Here is a 19,335-nt window from a genome sequence, read left to right as displayed (position 1 = left end):
ACACACACACACACACACACACACACACACACTCACTCACTCACACTCACATCCATTGGAAGCTACAGCCCTAAAACGACATAGATATTTTCAATTATAAATCAATTATAATATTAAAAAATATTGTTACTTTTGACAAAAATATACCAAAACAAGATATATTGTGAATAATATATTGTGAATAATATTATTTCCTGACATCTCAATGGCATGTTTACAACCAAGCATAAAACATAGAATCTGCAGTCCACTGTTGCATGTTGTTGCTTTGAGGCAACATGGCTATTTTATCAATATACAAAATAAATACTTGAGGAAACCATTAAAAATCGATAGTAATGAGTGCAGGACTTATCCAATATTGAAATAAATATTTTTAGTTGATGAAATATTTAGGATAGTGCCATTTTTTAGATTTTTAGAGACCAAAACAATGGCCGCCAGAGATGTTCTCAGTTGAGGAAAAGAGTATGATCAAGACTAATTTGAAAAGTCATGTGGTCACATACAAGCACACTATTGGTTCCTTTACTTCTCCCCTTTTAAGAAAACCACTTTTCATTGCTGTTTGCATTTTTGTGTTTGAGAAACTGAGAGAGAAACGGTATGTAACCCTGAGGCAACACTATGCAATAGAGGGATATGGGGCAAGTTTTTGAGCAATGTTGATGAAGTTGTCAAGAACTTGCTTGAAGTAAGAAGAAGTAAGTTGCTCAATACATGCCAGAACAATAGGCAAACTTACAGTATAAGTGTTGAGCAGGTGCCCATGTGGTTGAGTGAGTGCATTGGTGTGAGAGAGGGAGTAAGTTGTGCGTGTGTGTGAGCTAACTACAAATTACCAGAGATGGTTGATAAAGTTCTAAAGGATCTTTGACATTACTCACCCTGTACTGGATCATCTTCCTGAATCTCAATATTCTGATCAGTCTGGTCAAATTTATTGATCTATAAAGATCTTTATAGATCAGTGGGTCCAATTACTAAATCAGCACCAGTCAGAGGCTATATTAATTGTTTTGCACCTTTATGATGTCATCACATTACCAGAATTTTTTTTTTTTCAAGAAATAGTCGGCAGTAAAAAAAATACTATACAAAAATACAAACCAATTTTGATACAAAATACTCAGCCATACTCAGCTCAACCCAATAAAATACAAATGACTAAATACTATTTTGTATTTGAAATACATATACATGTGTCATAAATACTGGTACTGCCCATTAAATGGTGCTTCTACTTTGGCAGGTTGATAAAACATTTTTATTCTGGCTGGATTTGGGTACAATCTCAGAAATGGGCAATTCAATGCAAAACTGTCACATCCATAACGGCAACACAATGCCATGGTATTTAGTTGGTGTTATGGACGTGACAGTTTTGCGTGAAATTGCCCAAATATAGAATTAGTCATTTAAACACAAGTAGTTGCAGTCAGAAAATACACTTGTTAGGTCTGTTTTCAGCCTTTATTTAAAAGTTGCCCCAAACATCACCCATATAATTTTCACAGCAGTCAGAAAGACGCTCATAGTTCACAAACATCTCTTAAGGTTTGGAGTCTTCGTGTCTTGTGAGTGTTGTGTCCCGTGTTAAAATACTGTGATCATACATTTATGACGATTTATTGAAGGGCTTTGCAAAATGTAAACCTGAATTGTCCTTTAACAAAACAAACCTCGATGCTATAACTACAAAAAAGGTGTAATCTCATATGCTCTTTTGGAAAAGAAAAAGGAAATTTGTATTCAGAATAAATTCAATTCAACGGCTATTACATCAATGTAACTCTCTTTCTTTATATTAGTTGTTTACTATACAAGCAATAACAAGGATAAAAGATTGTAGACTAAATAAGTATTTCTAAGAAAAAAAGTCAATACAGTGTGGAACACAGAATTATAAGTGACAAAACAATAACAGTGCAGGACATTATGATTCTGATTCTGCAAACTATTGGCTGGTAGCTGGCCTATAGTCAAACATGGCCATCTTGCCTAGTCAAACAATGTTTCCTTCCATGGCCTTGGTGGGAATTTTTGTTAGTTGTCTTTTTTCTGTTCCTGCTGTGTCCTTCAGACGTTCATGGATAATAAAAGGAACTGGAAACAATGCAGAGACAAAGAAACCAAGAGGAGAGCAAAAGTGAGTCCACCACAATGAAGACATGGTTCACGCGAATGTGATGCGAATGTGTTTAGTGCATTACACGTGGTGCAGGTTATGCACGGGTGGTGGAGAATCCATACTTAATAACTTTTTAGAATTATAGTAAAAATATCATAATAAAATGGGACAAAGAATAAACTATAGGAACAGTGTGATTGGGCATGCTAACAACAGTGCAATTCATCCTCCATCTCTGCTCAGTTTATTCCTGTTGGTACATTCCATTCAGTGTTAATAAAACCTGTTGGGTCTGTGACTCTGTGGTGCTTATATGTTTTTTTTTTTTTGTCATGTTCAAGCCATCCACGCCCAGATATGGCATCAATGGCATCTCTAACACCTGCAATAAATCTCATGACTCACCTGTGTCATGTTCATAGTGACTTCCCCTCTCTTGAGCCCGTCCAATGCCTGGAAGACTCCTGAAACAGCCAAACATGTTTTTGTTAATGTTGATCTAAATGTTGTTAATGTTTGATCTAAATGTTGTTAATGTTTGATCTAAATGTCGTTAATGTTTGATCTAAATATGATGAGTGAAGGTTCTAATACAGATCATAATAGATCAGTTCTGAAGTTGAGCGAACAGCGATGAGGTGAGAATGTTGACGCGTGTCTTTCTGTTATCTCTGAGAGTGATGAACTGTGACCTGCTGTGAGTTGCTGTGTTACCAGAGGTGCCCTCTCGTCCTCCATATTGGGATCCACTTACTGAACATGTTCTCTAGACGCACGATGCAAGTGAGGTAATCATCAAAGTCGATGTCGTAGTTGTCGTCGGCAAAGCGCAGGCCTATCAGCTGGAGCAGTTTATTATTCAGCTGCATACCTGGCCACAGAGGGAGGAAGAGGACACGTGATAATGATGATTTGTTGCTAGGAAACAAAATATGGCCTCATGTACAGGAAGTGCCCATAGACATAAAACAATTTTTAAAAGTCAATGTATGACAAGGTCATGGGACACTATGGGCAAAGAAAAGGTGTTTCAGCTGCTTACTGCTTGTCATACATTGAGTGCATGTTTTCAGTAAAGTTTCCTAATGAATGAAGAACAAGTCAGCCAGAGAGAATCCTGGCATTAACTGCTGGAGTTATACAGTTCTGTTAAGTTCCCTGTCAACAGAAGCCAGCAGCAGAGCCAAGCCATGACTAACATGGCAGACCTAGACTGCCCCCTAGTGGATATGTAGCCTACTTATGGAAAAACAAAATGTCTTGGTATAGTCAGAGAGGGTTAAAGCGGAGCTTGTAATCAAGGATCTTTGGTATAGTCCCCTTGACCATTTTCAACATTATTTGTGGGTTTGAGTGTGTATCCTAACTGTGGGGATTTTTACCTGCAGCATTCAGAGCAATGCGGAGCTCGTATGAAGACATGCGGCCAGAGCGATCCGTGTCAAAGGAGAGGAACAACATCTGAAAAACATCACAAAGGCTACCTGAACAACGCTCAATCATTTCTATGGAAACAGGCGGATAACAAAGTCTATTTTTTAAACAACAGAAATATTTCCAAGACGACGCCTAGACCTCTCAATGGTTTCCATAGAAATATGAAAACACATGTACCCCTAGAACTCTCAAGTACTGTGACAACATGCTGGTAGTGTGACATGTTTTTCTCTAGATCTTATTTATACAGTCTATGCTCTGGACCGGTTGGTAACCTACTATTCTAGAACTTCCATATTTACACAGATTCAAACTCTCAATGGCATGCAACATACGCCATACATTGAAAACATTGTACTTACAATCCATTTCTTTAGTTTATCCCAGAAGATTTTAAACTCCTGAAATTCAAGTGTACCCGTATTGTCCACCTAGAATTCACCATATATAGGAAAACATAACATGCATTTCATTTGACTTTGTACGAGGCATGGTATATTATCATTATAGTTCCAGTGATGATCTGTTTCATATTAAAGGATACATCCATCAGGTTGATGATGCTGTGGCAGGTGTTGAGACTGAGGCCATCATACTTGATCTCTCTCCCTGTGGGGGGTAGCAAAACATGAAAATCCTCAACAGTAATAAAAACCCAATTGTCCCATTTTCATCATGAGATTAATACGACATGAATGAGAAAAACAAACAAACAAAAACAGTCTAGTAAAAAGCCTAGGCTACAGCTTGTTAACAACACATATTAGTGAAACCTAAAATACATCTTAAACTTGCTGGAAAAACAACAATGGCAATAAGGTCACTATGACCATGGCCACTATGCAAACAATGGAACAAAGTAATGTTCTTACTGAGGTCCTTGGTAATGATTAAGGTATTAACGGATATATGGGTTATTAATACAACAATACAATGGGATTTTAATACATTACCAACACTTTTATGTCTGCTACATTTCTTGAAACATGCTGTTATATATATATAATAATATATATATTATATAATATTCTTATTTTACTTCTCACGTCTGGGGTCAAAATAAAGGCACTGTAGGGGTGACTCACGTCTACTCAGAACACCATTCAGGACCTGTTGGAGTTCTCTAGCACTGATGGCCTGGTCCTGTGGGGTGACCAGAGAAGAGAGAGGGAGGGAGGGAGAGATGGAGAGAGAGGGAGGGAGGGAGAGATGGAGAGAGAGGGAGGGAGAGAGATGCAGAGGGAGGGAGGGAGGGAGGGAGGAGATGCAGAGAGAGGGAGGGAGGGAGGGAGAGATGCAGAGAGAGGGAGGGAGGGAGAGATGCAGAGAGAGGGAGGGAGGGAGAGATGCAGAGAGGGAGGGAGGGAGGGAGAGATGCAGAGGGAGGGAGGGAGAGGGGAGGGAGGGGAGATACAGAGAGAGGGAGGAAGGAGGGAGAGATGGAGAGGGAGGGAGGGAGAGGGAGAGAGGGAGAGAGAGGGAGGGAGGGAGAGATGGAGGGAGGGAGAGACACAAAGAGCAACAGAGGTTGGACATTTGAAAATTAAATAACCAACTTCCCTGCCTACTACACACTGGAGAGAGAGAGAGAGAGAGAGAGAGAGAGAGAGAGAGGCTGGTGGTAGGAAATACATCTTTGCATAATTGTAGAAAAAAAAGATTGTTAACTTCAACGCCTTGATGGATCCTATCAGCAGAATGACATTTTTAATTCACCAGTAGGGGGCGATCTTGCTATACACTATTTATGCACTGGACACCCCGTACTGCAGTGAGGAATGAGTGGATGACCATAAGACTTCTTCACATCACTTGTTCAATGGTAGGTTGGCCGAACTCATCTGATCTTGTTCATTTGTTCACTGTTCATTCACTTTTTGCATTATTACTCCTTAGTGTGATTTGATATTTACGTATCGTGGTACAATTATAATAAAACTATCTATTGCTGACATAGCCTAATCATGAGGACATTAAATGCCCTACATCTTTTTTGTGCTGTAATTGTGTCATATTAAAAGTAGCTCCTTATTGGAGGTATCTGTAGGGCTCAAATTCACCTGGAGTACAGAAAATCACAGTATTTTCTGAATAGAAGCTAATTCATAGGTTAAGCCACACCAATTCAAGCCATTAGATTCCATGTGCTAGTGGAAACAGCTCCCATCCTGTAGCAACAACTGGCAACAACTCAAAGCTCAAAATCTCTTTCTCTCTCTCTCTCTCTCTCTCTCTCTCTCTCTCTCTCTCTCTCTCACACACACACACACACACACACTCCATAATTATGTTCATATGCCTAGCCTCATTTGATGAGATGAGCTACAGTGCTGCATGTGTGTGTGTGTGTGTGTGTGTGTGTCTGTTGTACATACTGTGCCGGCGATCTGCTCAAAGAGCCTCCTCAGGCCCTTCTCCTCATCCGTCTCCTCCTCTGGGGAACTAGGCATGGGAGGCTGACAAACACATCAACCAACAAAAATACATAAACATACATATAAACAACACATAAACAACACATAAACACACATCAACAACACATAAACATGCATATAGCATATCTATAGTAGGACTACAGTCTGTCTGTGGAGACAAATTTGGTATTACTATGTATTCTGTAGACTGAGGAAGAGCCACATGGCTCGGAAAGTCACAAACCAAATTAAAAAAAAAAAAAAAAATCTGAATGGCAGCTATCTGGTGTGGGATCATCCCTTATTCTTTGTGTAATAATATATATTGCCTTCAGGCAATATCACTTTTAATAGGCAAAATTGTATGGAAATGAACATATACTGCCAAGGTAGGCCTACTAGTTGAGAGTATGATGAATAATAGATAGACTCACGTCTGGCAAGTCAGCGTCAATATTGTTTCCCATTTCTCTGTTGATTGGAGGAGAGACAAAAGAGAGAGCAGGTTAAGAATCAGACAGAGAACAAGGTGGGAGGTGGTGGGGTGGGAGTGCGAAGCGAAGGAAGGAGCGTGAAAGTGAAGTGAAAGTGAAGTGAAGTGCGTGCGCGGAGTGTGTGAGTGAGTGAGTGAGTGAGTGAGTGAGTGTGAGTGTGTGAGTGTGAGTGAGTGTGTGTGAGTGAGTGTGTGAGTGTGAGAGTGAGTGAGTGAGGTGTGTGAGTGTGAGTGTGTGTGTGTGTGTGGAGTGAGTGAGGAGTGAGTGTGTGTGTGTGTGAGTGAGTGAGTGTGGTGTGTGGTGGGAGTGGGAGTGGGTGTGAGGAGCGTGAGGTGTGAGGAGCGTGAGGTGTGAGGAGGTGTGAGTGAGGTGAGGAGTGAGAGTAAGGGAGTGAGGTGTGTGTGTGTGTGAGTGGAGTGGGAGTGAGGTGGTGAGTGAGTGAGGTGAGCAGTGAGTGTGGTGAGTGAGAGGTGAGGTAAGTGTGGTGAGTGAGTGAGGAGTGAGTGAGTGTGAGAGGAGGAGGTGGGAGGTGGTGGTGGTGAGTGAAGTGAGGAGTGGAGGAGGAGGAGGAGGAGGGAGTGAGTGAGTGAGTGAGTGTGAGTGTGAGTAAGTGAGTGAGTGTGTGTGTGTGTGAGTGAGTGGTGGTGAGGAGTGAGGAGGAGGTGGAGTGTGAGGAGTGTGAGTGAGTAAGTGTGAGTGAGTGAGTGAGGAGTGAGTGTGTGAGAGGGAGTGAGTGGTGTGTGAGTGAGTGAGTGAGAGTGTGTGAGTGTGAGAGGAGGAGGAGTGAGGAGTGAGTGAGTAAGTGAGTGGTGAGTGAGTGAGTGTGAGTGAGTGAGTGAGTGAGTGAGTGAGGTGAGTGAGTGAGTGTGTGAGTGTGAGTGTGAGTGAGTGAGTGAGTGTGTGAGTGAGTGAGTGAGTGAGTAAGTGAGAGAGTGAGTAAGTAAGTGTGTGAGTGTGTGTGTGTGTGTAATAGTGAGGGTGGTTCATAGCACAGGATAATGATGAATGATTGGGTAGGCTAATACCCACACACACACACACACACACACACACACACACACACACACACACACACACTTTTAGAATAACATACTGTCAGAAAGAGTGTGCTTGTGCCTGTGCATGTGTGCGTGTGCTACAGTGGCCCTGTGTTAGAGGTCAGCGCTGGCGTACATGGTCTTGGCCTGTGCATGTGTGCGTGTGCTACAGTGGCCCTGTGTTAGAGGTCAGCGCTGGCGTACATGGTCTTGGCCTGCTTCTCGGAGAAGATGCGCAGCATGAAGTCGGCCTCGTGGTGCGGCTGGAAGGTGGTGGGCACCAGCACGTATTTGCCCGGGGGGAGCGTGAAGCGCTCCGACACCTCGCGCATGTTGATGTAGGTGCGGCTGCGCGCCTTGGACGGGTAGTAGCGGAAGAAGTCCTTCCCCAGGTGGTCGTCATCATTAGGGGCCTACATGTACGGGAAGTCAGGGGGGACAAACAAAAGCAGGCCAAAAAAGAGTAAGTAAGCAAGCAAGTGATAAGAGGCTATTGGATGTGACTTCTGATTGTCTCTACTGTCATCACTATAATATGTTGTTTATTACTGTAATTTGTTTATGATGTCTTATTCTTCTTGCCCCCTTCATTATTCACACTTTCTCACGGTCACCTCTGCTCTCACTGCCTACACTTTCACTTCCTTTCCTCTTCCTTTCTTCCTGTCTTTCAGTTCCCTCTCTCTCTCTCTCTCTATTCCCTTTTTCAGTTCCCTCTCTCTCTCTCTCTATTCCCTTTTTCATTCCCTCTCTCTCTCTCTCTCTCTATTCCCATTTTCAGTTCCCTCTCTCTCTCTCTCTCTATTCCCTTTTTCAGTTCCCTCTCTCTCTCTCTCTATTCCCTTTTTCATTCCCTCTCTCTCTCTCTCTCTATTCCCTTTTCAGTTCCCTCTCTCTCTCTCTCTCTATTCCCTTTTTCAGTTCCTCTCTCTCTCTCTCTATTCCCTTTTTTTCCCTCTCTCTCTCTATTCCCTTTTTCATTCTCTCTCTCTCTCTATTCCCTTTTTCATTCCCCCTCTCTCTCTCTCTCTCCCTATTCCCTTTTTCATTCCCTCTCTCTCTCTCTATTCCCTTTTCATTTCTCTCTCTCTCTCTATTCCCTTTTTCTCTCTCTCTCTCTATTCCCTTTTTCATTCCCTCTCTCTCTCTCATTCCCTCTCTCTCTCTCGTTATTCCCTTTTTCATTCCCTCTCTCTCTCTCTCTATTCCCTTTTTCATTCTCTCTCTCTCTCTATTCCCTTTTTCATTCCTCTCTCTCTCTCTATTCCCTTTTTCAGTTCCTCTCTCTCTCTCTCTCTCTCTCTATTCCCTTTTTCATTCCTCTCTCTCTCTCTCTATTCCCTTTTTCATTCTCTCTCTATTCCCTTTTTCATTCCCTCTCTCTCTCTCTCTCTATTCCCTTTTTCATTCCCTCTCTCTCTCTCTCTATTCCCTTTTTCAGTTCCCTCTCTCTCTCTCTATTCCCTTTTTCATTCCCTCTCTCTATTCCCTTTTTCATTCCCTCTCTCTCTCTCTCTCTATTCCCTTTTTCATTCCCTCTCTACAGACTTCTGTTTCTCTTTCTCCCACTGTCTTGCTCTCAATCGGTGCTCAATCGGTGCTCAATCGGTGCTCAATCGGTGCTACCTGGCTCGGGTTGCTGCAGTCAACAGCTAGAGCAGCCAGGCAGCTACAGTGCTACATTGTGGGGGCATGGGAAAAAAGATCACCACTGTGCACCACTGTAAATAAACCCTTGTTCCTAATTTCTCACATGGCCTGTCTGTGTCTTCCCATACTTATATGTGGTCTATAAATTACCTTCAGTCTCTCTCTCTCTCTCTCTCTCTCTCTCAGTCTCTGTCTCTCTCTCTCTCTCTCTCAGTCTCTCTCTCTGTCTCTCTCTCGGTCTCTCTCTCTCTCTGACCTCATATATGGCGAAGCCGATGGTCTCCAGGTCCAGCCCCTCCTTCCTGAGCTGGCGGCGGTTCTTCTGCATCAGGGCCACGATGACGGTGCACTGGTCGTCCTCGTCGTCTGCGTCCTCTAGGGTCAGCCTGAACTGTGGGTTCGTCCAGAACGTGTCTGACAACACAACGCAACGGTCAGTGTTCATGGGACTAATTATCCCTATTACTAATTATTATATTATTATACTAATTATTACTAATTAGTGTTCATGGAACTAATTATCACTATTAATAATTATTATATAATTATACTAATTATTATATTACTATAATTATTTTTTTACTAATTACTCAATTATCACAATGAGGTGCTCTCAGACAAGCATGAGCAGGTAGGCATGGCAAGACAGCAGCTCTTGATGGATGAAGACAGTCACATCAGACTAATTAAGGATGTTAAGTATAACACTGATCTAATTGAATAAGCTCAGTCAACTGTAGCCGAGTAAGTGGTGATGGGAAAACATAATTAACCCTTAAAGGAGTACCGTCACACTGGTGTGACGGGAATGTTGAGAAATTAACGTTCTAAAGAATATCTGGGTTCATTGAATTCAACATAGAATTTTAGAACCTTCAATTGTTGCGGAACTTCATAAACCTACACCTTTAAGGGTTAAGGCAGGACTGCGATTGGGAAGAGACTCATTTACCGTTCCTGTTCCTCCATAACTAATCTTATCAGAACATTGGCAATGAGGCTGAAGGACTTTCCTAAAGCGGAGCATTGTGTGTGTGTGTGTGGTTCTTCGTCCTTGAGTGTTCATTAGGCCTAACGTACAGTGCAGCATGCAATTGTGTATACTGTATACATGACAGCATGTGTGCATTTGCATGTGTGCAGCAGAGTGTGTCAGTGCCAGTGCTGTGTTTTTGCTTTCGTGTAGCGTGTGTGTGCGTGCGTGTGTGCGTGCGTGCGTTAGCGGACTACAGCGCTGTCTGACCTATGAAGTTCCTGCAGCCTCCAGCGGTGGAGCCTCTGATCCAGTTGCCCTCGAACAAGTTCACCTCCCATTTCCTCGTCACGTTGTCCGTCAGCGAGTCGGGGGTCAGGTTGCAGATCTCAACCTTATCATAGTTGGCCTTGAAGTCATCAAACTCCATCCTAGAGCATAAATGGGGGAGATGGTTCTTATAAGCTTTCTTGACCATCATTCAAGATTTCACAAAGTAAAAGGCATGATAATCTTGACGGTTTTAGGATAGCAGAGATAAATAAGTTATAAAATACCAATATAGACGTTTTCAAAAGAAAATGTACATTTTGTATAGCATTCTTCTACCGGCAAAATTGGTGATCATAATAGAGTGCAGTACTGTGTATGTTTGACCAATACTGACCAGAACTCGCCATCATCCCCGGAGTACCTCAGAATACGGTCTTTTTCCGATTTGTCAATCATATTCCACTCCCTGGAACTGTGTTCAACACAGAGCATCTCGTTAATAACATGAAATCAAATCAAACGTTATAGTCTAAAGACAGACTTCCTAAATGTTCGAAAGTTACACAAAATCAACCAAAGATGCAGTGGAAAAGACGGCCTGGGATTTGTGGAAAGTGCAGTCAGAACAGTATATCAAAGCAATGACAGCAATCACTCACTTGTCGCTCCAGTCAGAGTGAACAATATATCAAAGCAACGACAGCAATCACTCACTTGTCACTCCAGCGGCCATTCCATTCCACTTGCCCCCACGGATTCCTCACCCGAATCAAGTGAACCTTACGCCCACCGCAGTTCACCTACGGCAACAAGACAGGGAGAGAGAGAAAAAAGAGCGTTAGTGTTAAAAACATTTGTTTTTCTATTCACCAGCATTCTTATGTCCAATCTGTAGGCCTAGTCATCTTTTCAAAAAGTTATATATACAAATATACAAACATCTTGCTTCTTCGTGGTTTATCTCCATCAGAAGGTCGAGGAGAGAGTGACACATGAAAAAATAGATTGAATAGATTGAAAACAGATTGAATGCTACTCGACGACTCGTCGTCACTGACAGCTCTCACTGAGGGGCCGTAAGCCTACCTCTTCCACTCCAGTGATGGAGTAGGCGTGTCCCTTGACCAGGCCAGTGGAGGTGCGGGCTTCTGACTCCGCAGAGCTGCTGATCTACAGGATGGACAGAGTTACAGAGGAAAGAGAAGAGACGAAACGAAGGAATGCAGAGAGTGGGAGATGATTTCGTTTTTAGGTATGTATACAAAAAATATACACATTAAACATGCACACAGTGCAACACTTCTGGCAATACAGAGGAAACACCATCTTCCAAGTATGTTCCTTTCCAAGTAGCCTACTGTCCCTGTCTAATGTTGTTGGAAACATAGAACCTAACAAAAATTAAAGGGACACCAGGCAACGTTTTCGTGTTAATTAATCATCTTCGTAAGTCGGTATATGGTTAAATGACTCATTACGGGGCGAATGAAGGCTCTCTCGCCCGCCCCTACTGCCTGTAGGAAGAATATCAAGTTCGGTGTATCCTACCCGCCGACGTTCTAGTCCGGCAGCCATGGGGTCAGACCTGGTTTTGTCGGTTAAAGTTTTTTTTTTTTTGCAGAATCTTGTAGACCAGGGGTATCTATTTAAGTTTTAGGAGGGTGCCCAGTGATATTCCTTGGAATATGTCAACACAATGAAAAAGTAATTTTGAACCTGGCTTCATCCAATGTTCCGATTTAGTTTTTTTAGTTTATGCAAATCAGCACATATTTAATTAGATTATGTTTAATTTGCATATTTAAACTTTATACTACAGATAACTTGTAATATTTTTTTCCCCCATATAAATGTAAGTAATCAACTGGGGAAGTTTCATAGTGATATCTGCTAGTTAATTTTTTTACCCTGTTCACCTGTGGTGCCTCGCCTTATATTCAACACATTGGACAAGAAAGGCTGAATATTGAGAATTGCACCCTCTCTAATCTTATTGAGTTACCCCTTGACAGCAAGAAACAGCAAAAAAAAACTTTAACCGACAAAACCAGGTTCACCTAAATTATGGCATTTGGCTGCCGGATTCAGTTCAGTTCAGACTATTCAGTCTCACAAAGTCTCAGACATTGCGAGAAGCAGGATCAGTTTACATCCTGCATCCTCAGTACAGAGGCAGGCTAACTTAACGCTAGCGATTGTTGCAAACGTGTGTATAATGGCTAGCCTCGGTGCCATTCCGAACTTAGTCCCGCCCACAACATTTGAGGTCGGGAAGTTCGGTCTGGCATTGCTCCATTGTGGGGCAAGTATGCTCACCCTAGATCTGGCGGACCAATCAAATCGGGCTTTACGATGATTGACAGGTGAGCAACAGCGCCTGGTCTATCACGTCATCTGAGCACGCTTAGATTAGGCTTATGTTTTAGGCTAAACAAAAACACTGTGTCTAGAAGGATACATGGCTTTTAAGAGCCCATATGGGAAATGCATATTATTTAATGAGGTTTTATCACTGAAAACGATTATTTCTGAAAACTTTGGCCAAAGTTGAGATGTGGGAAAACTCGTGGTTTCACTTGATCATCAAGGGAGAACAGCACTGTTGCAATGCGACATGTTCCCTCGTTCGTTTGAAATCTCTGATTGACCACCTGTTCGAGGAATTTGCGACAGCCTTATCCAGCTGTTTAACATGTTTGTAGCATATCAGTGTTCAACAGAATTATTTTTAAAAATGGAGGGGATATGCTATCAGTTTTTTTTTCCTAATTTCCTAATAGGCCTACGTTTCTCTTAGATTTCACTAATGAGTGTTGTAGGCTAGGAGTTATTGACGCCACTAACTTTTACAAAAGACCAGAAAACAATGTTAAGGCATTTGTGGAGAAGAAGGATGGTTTGTGTGTTGTCTTCCTACATCTCACGGTAAGCTATTTCGTTGCTTTGGTTGCCAACCAGTGCAGTGGTGCATAGGCATTCCCCCCTGTATCGGTTAAAACACGCCCCATAATTACGTCCCAATGGAGCAGTATCAGACTCATATTCTGACTAGAATTGAGTATGACTACGTCAGGCTATATAATGGCAGAGCCGGCGAATAAGCAGCGAAAACCCTTGAAGGAAGATGCAAAGAAAGGGAAAAGAGCTTCAGACAGAGCGAGGGCTCGCACACGTATCGACACGTAGGCGACAGACGGTAAGGGGGGCTTCGTAGAGAAAAAGCATCAGGCTTGCCTGGTATAAGTTACTTCTTTTTTCCTGAAGGAAATTTGTTGTCTGCATTTAACATGTCCTTGAAGGAAATGTTGTGGACATTAAACATGTCCTGAAGGAAATTTTTCCTCTGCATTGTACATTATTTGTTATGTATTCAGACGCTTATAGTGAACTACAGAAACAGTCCCCCCTTGGAGCAACTCCCTGGAGTCCCCCAACTCACGTCGATAGAGCAGCCCAGCATGGAGCCTCTGTCCAGGGCCTTCTTGAGGATGAGGAAGAGGTCGTCCGGGGCCTTCTTGGTGTCGTAATTCTCACCCACGCCGCCGGTGAAGTCCTCCATGGCCTCCATGGTGCTGCCCCCCTTCAGAGACTCGTAGCTGCCATGTATCCTGTGGAGGACACCATGGTGATTAGCCCCAGGACATTAACAACACTCTTTAGCCCAGGACATTAACAACACTGGTTAGGACAGGGGTGGGCAAACTACGGCCCGCTAAGCATTTCATTTGGTTATCAGGCTGTTCGCTATTTTTTTCCTGCGATAGAGACGACGTTGGTTAGCTTTAAACTGCTTTTCACTCTCCTTAGAGAACATTATGTCAATGTCAAAACATCATGTTAAATAGAGATAACATCATGTTAAACTAAGTTAACTCTTAGTTATCTCCTTTGCAGCAGATCTAACGTGAACATTATATACGATCCATTTAATTGGGAACGCGTCTGCACTCACAAGAGGGAGAGAGAGCCGCAGGTTCCAGCTCGCTTGTCATTGTTGATAATTGATATCTCCTTCTTATAAGAAACTTTGAAGGCAACAGTAGTTCCCACTACTGACCATTTAAAAACTGTGAGAGGGCCCAGTACAGCGATAGCCATAGCGGAGCAGGCAGAAGATCAAATAAACGTGAATTAAAGCGACTGTCTAAAAGCGACAGTGCACAATTTATACATTTGTTAAACAGCATAAAATTAGCAGCATTTTTAAGCTATTCATATTTTAAAACAAATACTTTTCATACTAAATTATAGGCTATAATAAATGTATTTTTTATGTGTGTGTCGTGTGGGGGGGGGGGGGGCGCCGGCCAGTTTTCAAAACCCAATGTGGCCCTTGAGCCAAAAAGTTTGCCCACCCCTGGGTTAAGACATTAACAACACTGGTTAGCCCAGTGGTTTTCAAAGTGGGGGCCGCGAGGGGGTGCCAGGGGGGCCTCAGCAAGTTGGAAGGAAAAATAAAAGCAACAAATAAATACATTTGAAAAATGTTAAATATACCTATTACTATGATTGGTTGTTATACAATGCCATTATAATAATTTGTCGCATATCTGAACATTATATTTTCCATGATAATGGGAATAATAGTAGAGTGATAGCTCTCATATAGCAGAAAACCCCAAATGCAATTTTTACACACTGTATGCTCCATCGCGAAGTGCTTGTTGCTAAAATAATTATTAGGATTAGCTTAATGTATTTTTACATTTGCCGTAGTATTATCGATGGGTTTAATAACACATCAAGGGGGTCCTTGGCCAGAACCTAGTGGTATTTGGGGGGCCTTGTCGTGGAAAAGTTTGGGAACCCCTGGGTTAGCCCCAGGACATTAACAACACAGGTTAGGACATTAACAACACTGGTTAGCCCCAGGACATTACAGTAGCAACACTCTGTAGCCCCAGTGCATTAACAACACTGGTTAGCCCCAGGACATTAACAACACTCTTTAGCCCCAGGACATTAACAACACTCTTTAGCCCCAGGACATTAACAACACTGGTTAGCCCCAGGACATTAACAACACTCTTTAGCCCCAGGACATTAACAACACTGCATGACTTGGGTTTACTTGGCACCAGAATATCAACAACTGGAGAGGCATCTGTTAAACCATTTTGTATGTTTTGTCATTTCTTATATGCCACCTGTGTTTTGGAAGTACCAAATAATAATAATTATTATTATTTTTAAATATGAGATATTGTGTTTTTAGTTGTGTCCCTATACATAGTAGCCTATGGACCAAAATCTGAGAATGGACTCTATCTGGTAGGCAAACCCATGTGATGCTTGGAGGGATGGTTGGGGCGTCTTACTTGGCGTAGGCCTTCTCCAGCAGGGCACTCCAGAACTCGTTGTTGTCGGCGGAGTGGACGAACACCAGGCTGTTCCTCACGGCAGGGAGACGGTCATCCACCACCACGTCCAGCCACCTGTTGTGCTTCCAGAACTGAGGGAGGGAGAGAGGGAGGTAGGTGGTAGTGGAGAGGGGGGGGGAGAGGAAAGATTAGGTTTGTATAGACATACATACATAGGCATGATGGGGGGTGGGGGGGCTGCATCTGTGTGTGTGTGTAAGTGTGTGTGTGTGTGTGTGGTTTCTGGAAATAATTATCTAAACTGCCACATACATTAAATGTTTGCAGGACTTTCCACAAATACAAAGGCAAACAGTGTTACAGTTGATCTTCAAATATTTGGTTTTAAATCACTTCCTTGAGGTTACATAGAACTCAACCACAGTCATGAACTCCATGTTTATTGATTTCCTATTAAAAGTTTTCCAACCTTTATGGGAACACGCATACCAAGATTATCACAGTGAAAGTACCTGGAAGTGGAAGATTCCGGCATATCCGTGGTCAAAGTCCTGATCATGGGGCACGACTCTGGCCAAGGTTTCCTCACAGAGGGTCAGTGAGGCGATGGCTGCCAGGAGCCAGCAGTCCCCTGAGAGGAAGAACAAATGCATTTGAGTAAAGTCCCCTACCTTTTTTTTCCTGCCTTCAGCAATATGGCTCCAAAAATGCTTATTAAAGGTTCATCATGTAACTTTTAGAAACATAAAACTATATGGTTACTTTTGGATAGAAAGTTGGGTATTTTTTTGCCACTTATTTGTATACATTCATGTGGACTGTGTTGTTGTGTTAATCCATGTGTGTGTGTTTAGAATGCGGTGCTCATTTTCATTGGTCTGGTGTGTCGTACCCAGCTGTCCTTGGCATATATCTGTTCTGCTTGCTCCATCGAGGATGAATTTGGGGTTCTTACAGATCTCCTGTCAGGAAAGACAAGAACATCAGAACATTTGGGGGGCACAAACTCACAAGGACCAAGAAAAAACTAGAAATCACGTTTCTTATTGTTTTCCCAGATGGGAGTGACACGTCGCTGCCTTTGCAAGGTGTGGTTGCATTCCAGGCATTTTCATTTAAACTTGTCCCATTCAAAGGAGTGTGACCTGCAAACTAGTCACACACACACACACACACACACACACACACACACACACACAGAATTCCCTTTACCTGAGTTGGGGCATTTGCCGAGGAAACACCCATAAAAGAAATGCACCTTTGTTGGCTGATCAGCCACGTCTCTCATCAATGCCTCAGAGCCATTGCTGCAGCACCCAACAGCCTAATGTGTGTAGGCCACATTTAGCAGACACACCTGATACTACAAACCATCTTAACACAAAGTTGTGGTTTGTCATTCATCCATGGGAGATTTGAGGAAGCATAAAGAAGGATGCCAAAATATAAATAGATGATAGTCATTTTAGAGCATACAACCGCAACAGACCGTAATTAGTCCTGCAGACAACGCCATATACAGTGTGTGAAAGTTCAAGTTCAAGAATGTTGGAACACTTGAGCAATGTAGCAGTGACAGTTATGGAAAAGCTCCCGCTGAGTGTAGCTATTGTAAATATATGTGATATTATATTATTATATACCCCACTGTAAACAGACGTTTGTGCAGACAGTAGTGTACGTGAACGTTTAGATTCATGTGTGCTGTTTGACACTGCATGTATGTGCCAATATGTGTGCGTGTGTTTATGTGTGAGAATGTAAATGTATTTATGTTGTTCTTGTGCCACCACACCACAGTCTCTCACACACACACAGACACCCACATACCCACACACACACACTCTCTCTCTTTCATTCACTGCCACTACTCCAGTCAATAATCAAGGACCCACTTGTCAACCTGCAGAACCGGTTTATGAAACACACATATCACAGCACAAATGGGGAGAAAATATCCAATGGGTAAGGCAGAAAATAACTTCCCTGGTTAGATGTGAATAATATGTTTGTATTTAAGCACCTTTACATTTGAAAGCAGTGCATGAGGAGAACAGTGGCTTGAACAGTCTATATCAAACCATTGTCATTGCTTCCAGATGATGAGTGGCTTTCAGATAGAGCTCCGTTTTTGTGACAAAGGCATTGATTGTGTCTGTGACAATCTGACACCAATTACTGATTGTCAGACGGGTTGTCATCACTGCTCTCAGTGGTCAGTGCAGCTTCAGATCAACTCACTATGATGCCTATTTATGGAAGTGGCAGGTTATTGGATTGGACTATGGTGGAGATGACACCTCAGAACCCCCCCCACACACACACACACACACACACACACACACACAATTTGACACTAAATTGAAATGATATTTGCCTACATATCACTGTGATAGATGTAGTGAATAGGTACTCAAATTAAACATTGCTGATATCATAAACACAAACAGATATGATATATATGATGTGATATTCCACTGCATCTATTTCTGTATTTATGCCATTTAACATTCAATATCAGTATCCCACTGTCCTCTTTAACAAAGTGTATCTGCAGGCTTGTTTTTCCTGCCTGAACTTTGTCACTTTGAACCAGATGGAATGTGCTTTTACAAGCAGACAGCAGATATGTGTTAACTGACAGGACAGCCACTGTGACCCCCTCCCATTATCATGATAAGGAGACTTCAGTTTTTAACCATGCGTTCATTCAAGCGCTGCAGCGTTGGTTTTTAATATCCAATGTTCCGCATCTTAATGATGGAGTAAAGAAATTTCTAAAAGGTGCACTATGCGGTCTAGTCATTTATAGGTCATGGATGTGTTACATTACTGTTTTAAGACAAAGTATTCTAACTTCAATCAATACTATTAAACTAATTGTTGATATATAATACTCATGGAAAGAAATGACAGCTTTGAGAGGTTATCATGAAAGACAAAGCATTTCCTTGTCTGAAGCGGGCATGATATTCTGTGTAATATCTGCCAAATATTTAACCATTATGTAGATGGACTATTCAGTGAGAAATGTTTCATCCCTGCTGCTTCTTCAGGCCATTGATAAGTTCAAACCATGCCTTAAAGCCTGCAGTCTCTCCACTACGGTGGCCCGGAAGTGTCATATGACCTACCTTTGGCCTCGTCCATTCAAAATTGATGGGCACGCTCTGGCTGTAGAAGAGCGAGGAGTCCACCGCCGGGAAATCTGGGTCCTCAAACAGAACGTTCCTTCGCAGGCAGTCCTGACGGATCTCCTCAAAGGAGCGCCCGTCCACCTGCGTGTTCTCAGCCTTGTGGGCCGTGCCGGAACTCCTGAGCGTGGAACTGGAAGGCATCTTTTAGAACCAGCAGAAGGGCAGAAGAGAGTGACTGGAGAAAAACCACTACTCGCAATGAATGAGAGTGCTAGACAGGCAGAGGCCACGTCAAACACTCTACTATGAAGTCCAGAGATGGGTGTGTGTCTCACACACACACACACACACACACACACACACACACACTGCCTGACAGAGACTGAGTGACAAGCTGAACAGGTAAGGGCGACACAAACTGGTTCTCCTGCCCCGGCGATGGCTGCCGCGCCCGTCAAAGCCCACAGC

General features: G+C 42.6%; 1 protein-coding gene across 1 annotated transcript; it reads right to left on the bottom strand.

The window, feature by feature from the left end:
• Positions 1-1,459: 1,459 nt before the first annotated feature.
• Positions 1,460-19,246, bottom strand: capn9 (calpain 9). Its single transcript, XM_048248786.1, has 20 exons — positions 18,865-19,246; positions 16,623-16,692; positions 16,243-16,361; positions 15,728-15,861; positions 13,849-14,017; positions 11,496-11,579; positions 11,124-11,209; positions 10,804-10,881; positions 10,407-10,567; positions 9,420-9,577; positions 7,718-7,926; positions 6,417-6,453; positions 5,944-6,024; positions 4,654-4,711; positions 4,113-4,177; positions 3,931-3,999; positions 3,514-3,592; positions 2,886-3,002; positions 2,537-2,595; positions 1,460-2,106 (listed from the first exon to the last, which is right to left on the bottom strand). The coding sequence occupies exons 1-20, from the start codon at positions 19,066-19,068 to the stop codon at positions 2,080-2,082; spliced, it is 2,064 nt and encodes a 687-aa protein (XP_048104743.1). The 5' UTR covers positions 19,069-19,246; the 3' UTR covers positions 1,460-2,079.
• Between the last annotated feature and the right edge of the window lie 89 nt (positions 19,247-19,335).

Source organism: Alosa alosa, chromosome 7 (assembly GCF_017589495.1).
Source record: "Alosa alosa isolate M-15738 ecotype Scorff River chromosome 7, AALO_Geno_1.1, whole genome shotgun sequence".
NCBI lineage: Eukaryota > Metazoa > Chordata > Actinopteri > Clupeiformes > Clupeidae > Alosa > Alosa alosa.
This window is presented reverse-complemented; position numbering and strand designations above follow the sequence as displayed.

What these genes read in the sequence shown, in the direction of transcription:
- capn9 (XM_048248786.1), bottom strand. Translation starts at nt 19,068, where the DNA reads ATGCCTTCCAGTTCCACGCTCAGGAGTTCCGGCACGGCCCACAAGGCT. An exon ending in TGCTGGGCTGCTCTATCGAC is followed by an intron (nt 11,580 to 13,848) that starts GTGAGTTGGGGG and finishes TCCATCCTGTAG; the next exon opens with ATCAGCAGCTCTGCGGAGTC. An exon ending in AATGGCCGCTGGAGTGACAA is followed by an intron (nt 10,882 to 11,123) that starts GTGAGTGATTGC and finishes TGTTGAACACAG; the next exon opens with TTCCAGGGAGTGGAATATGA.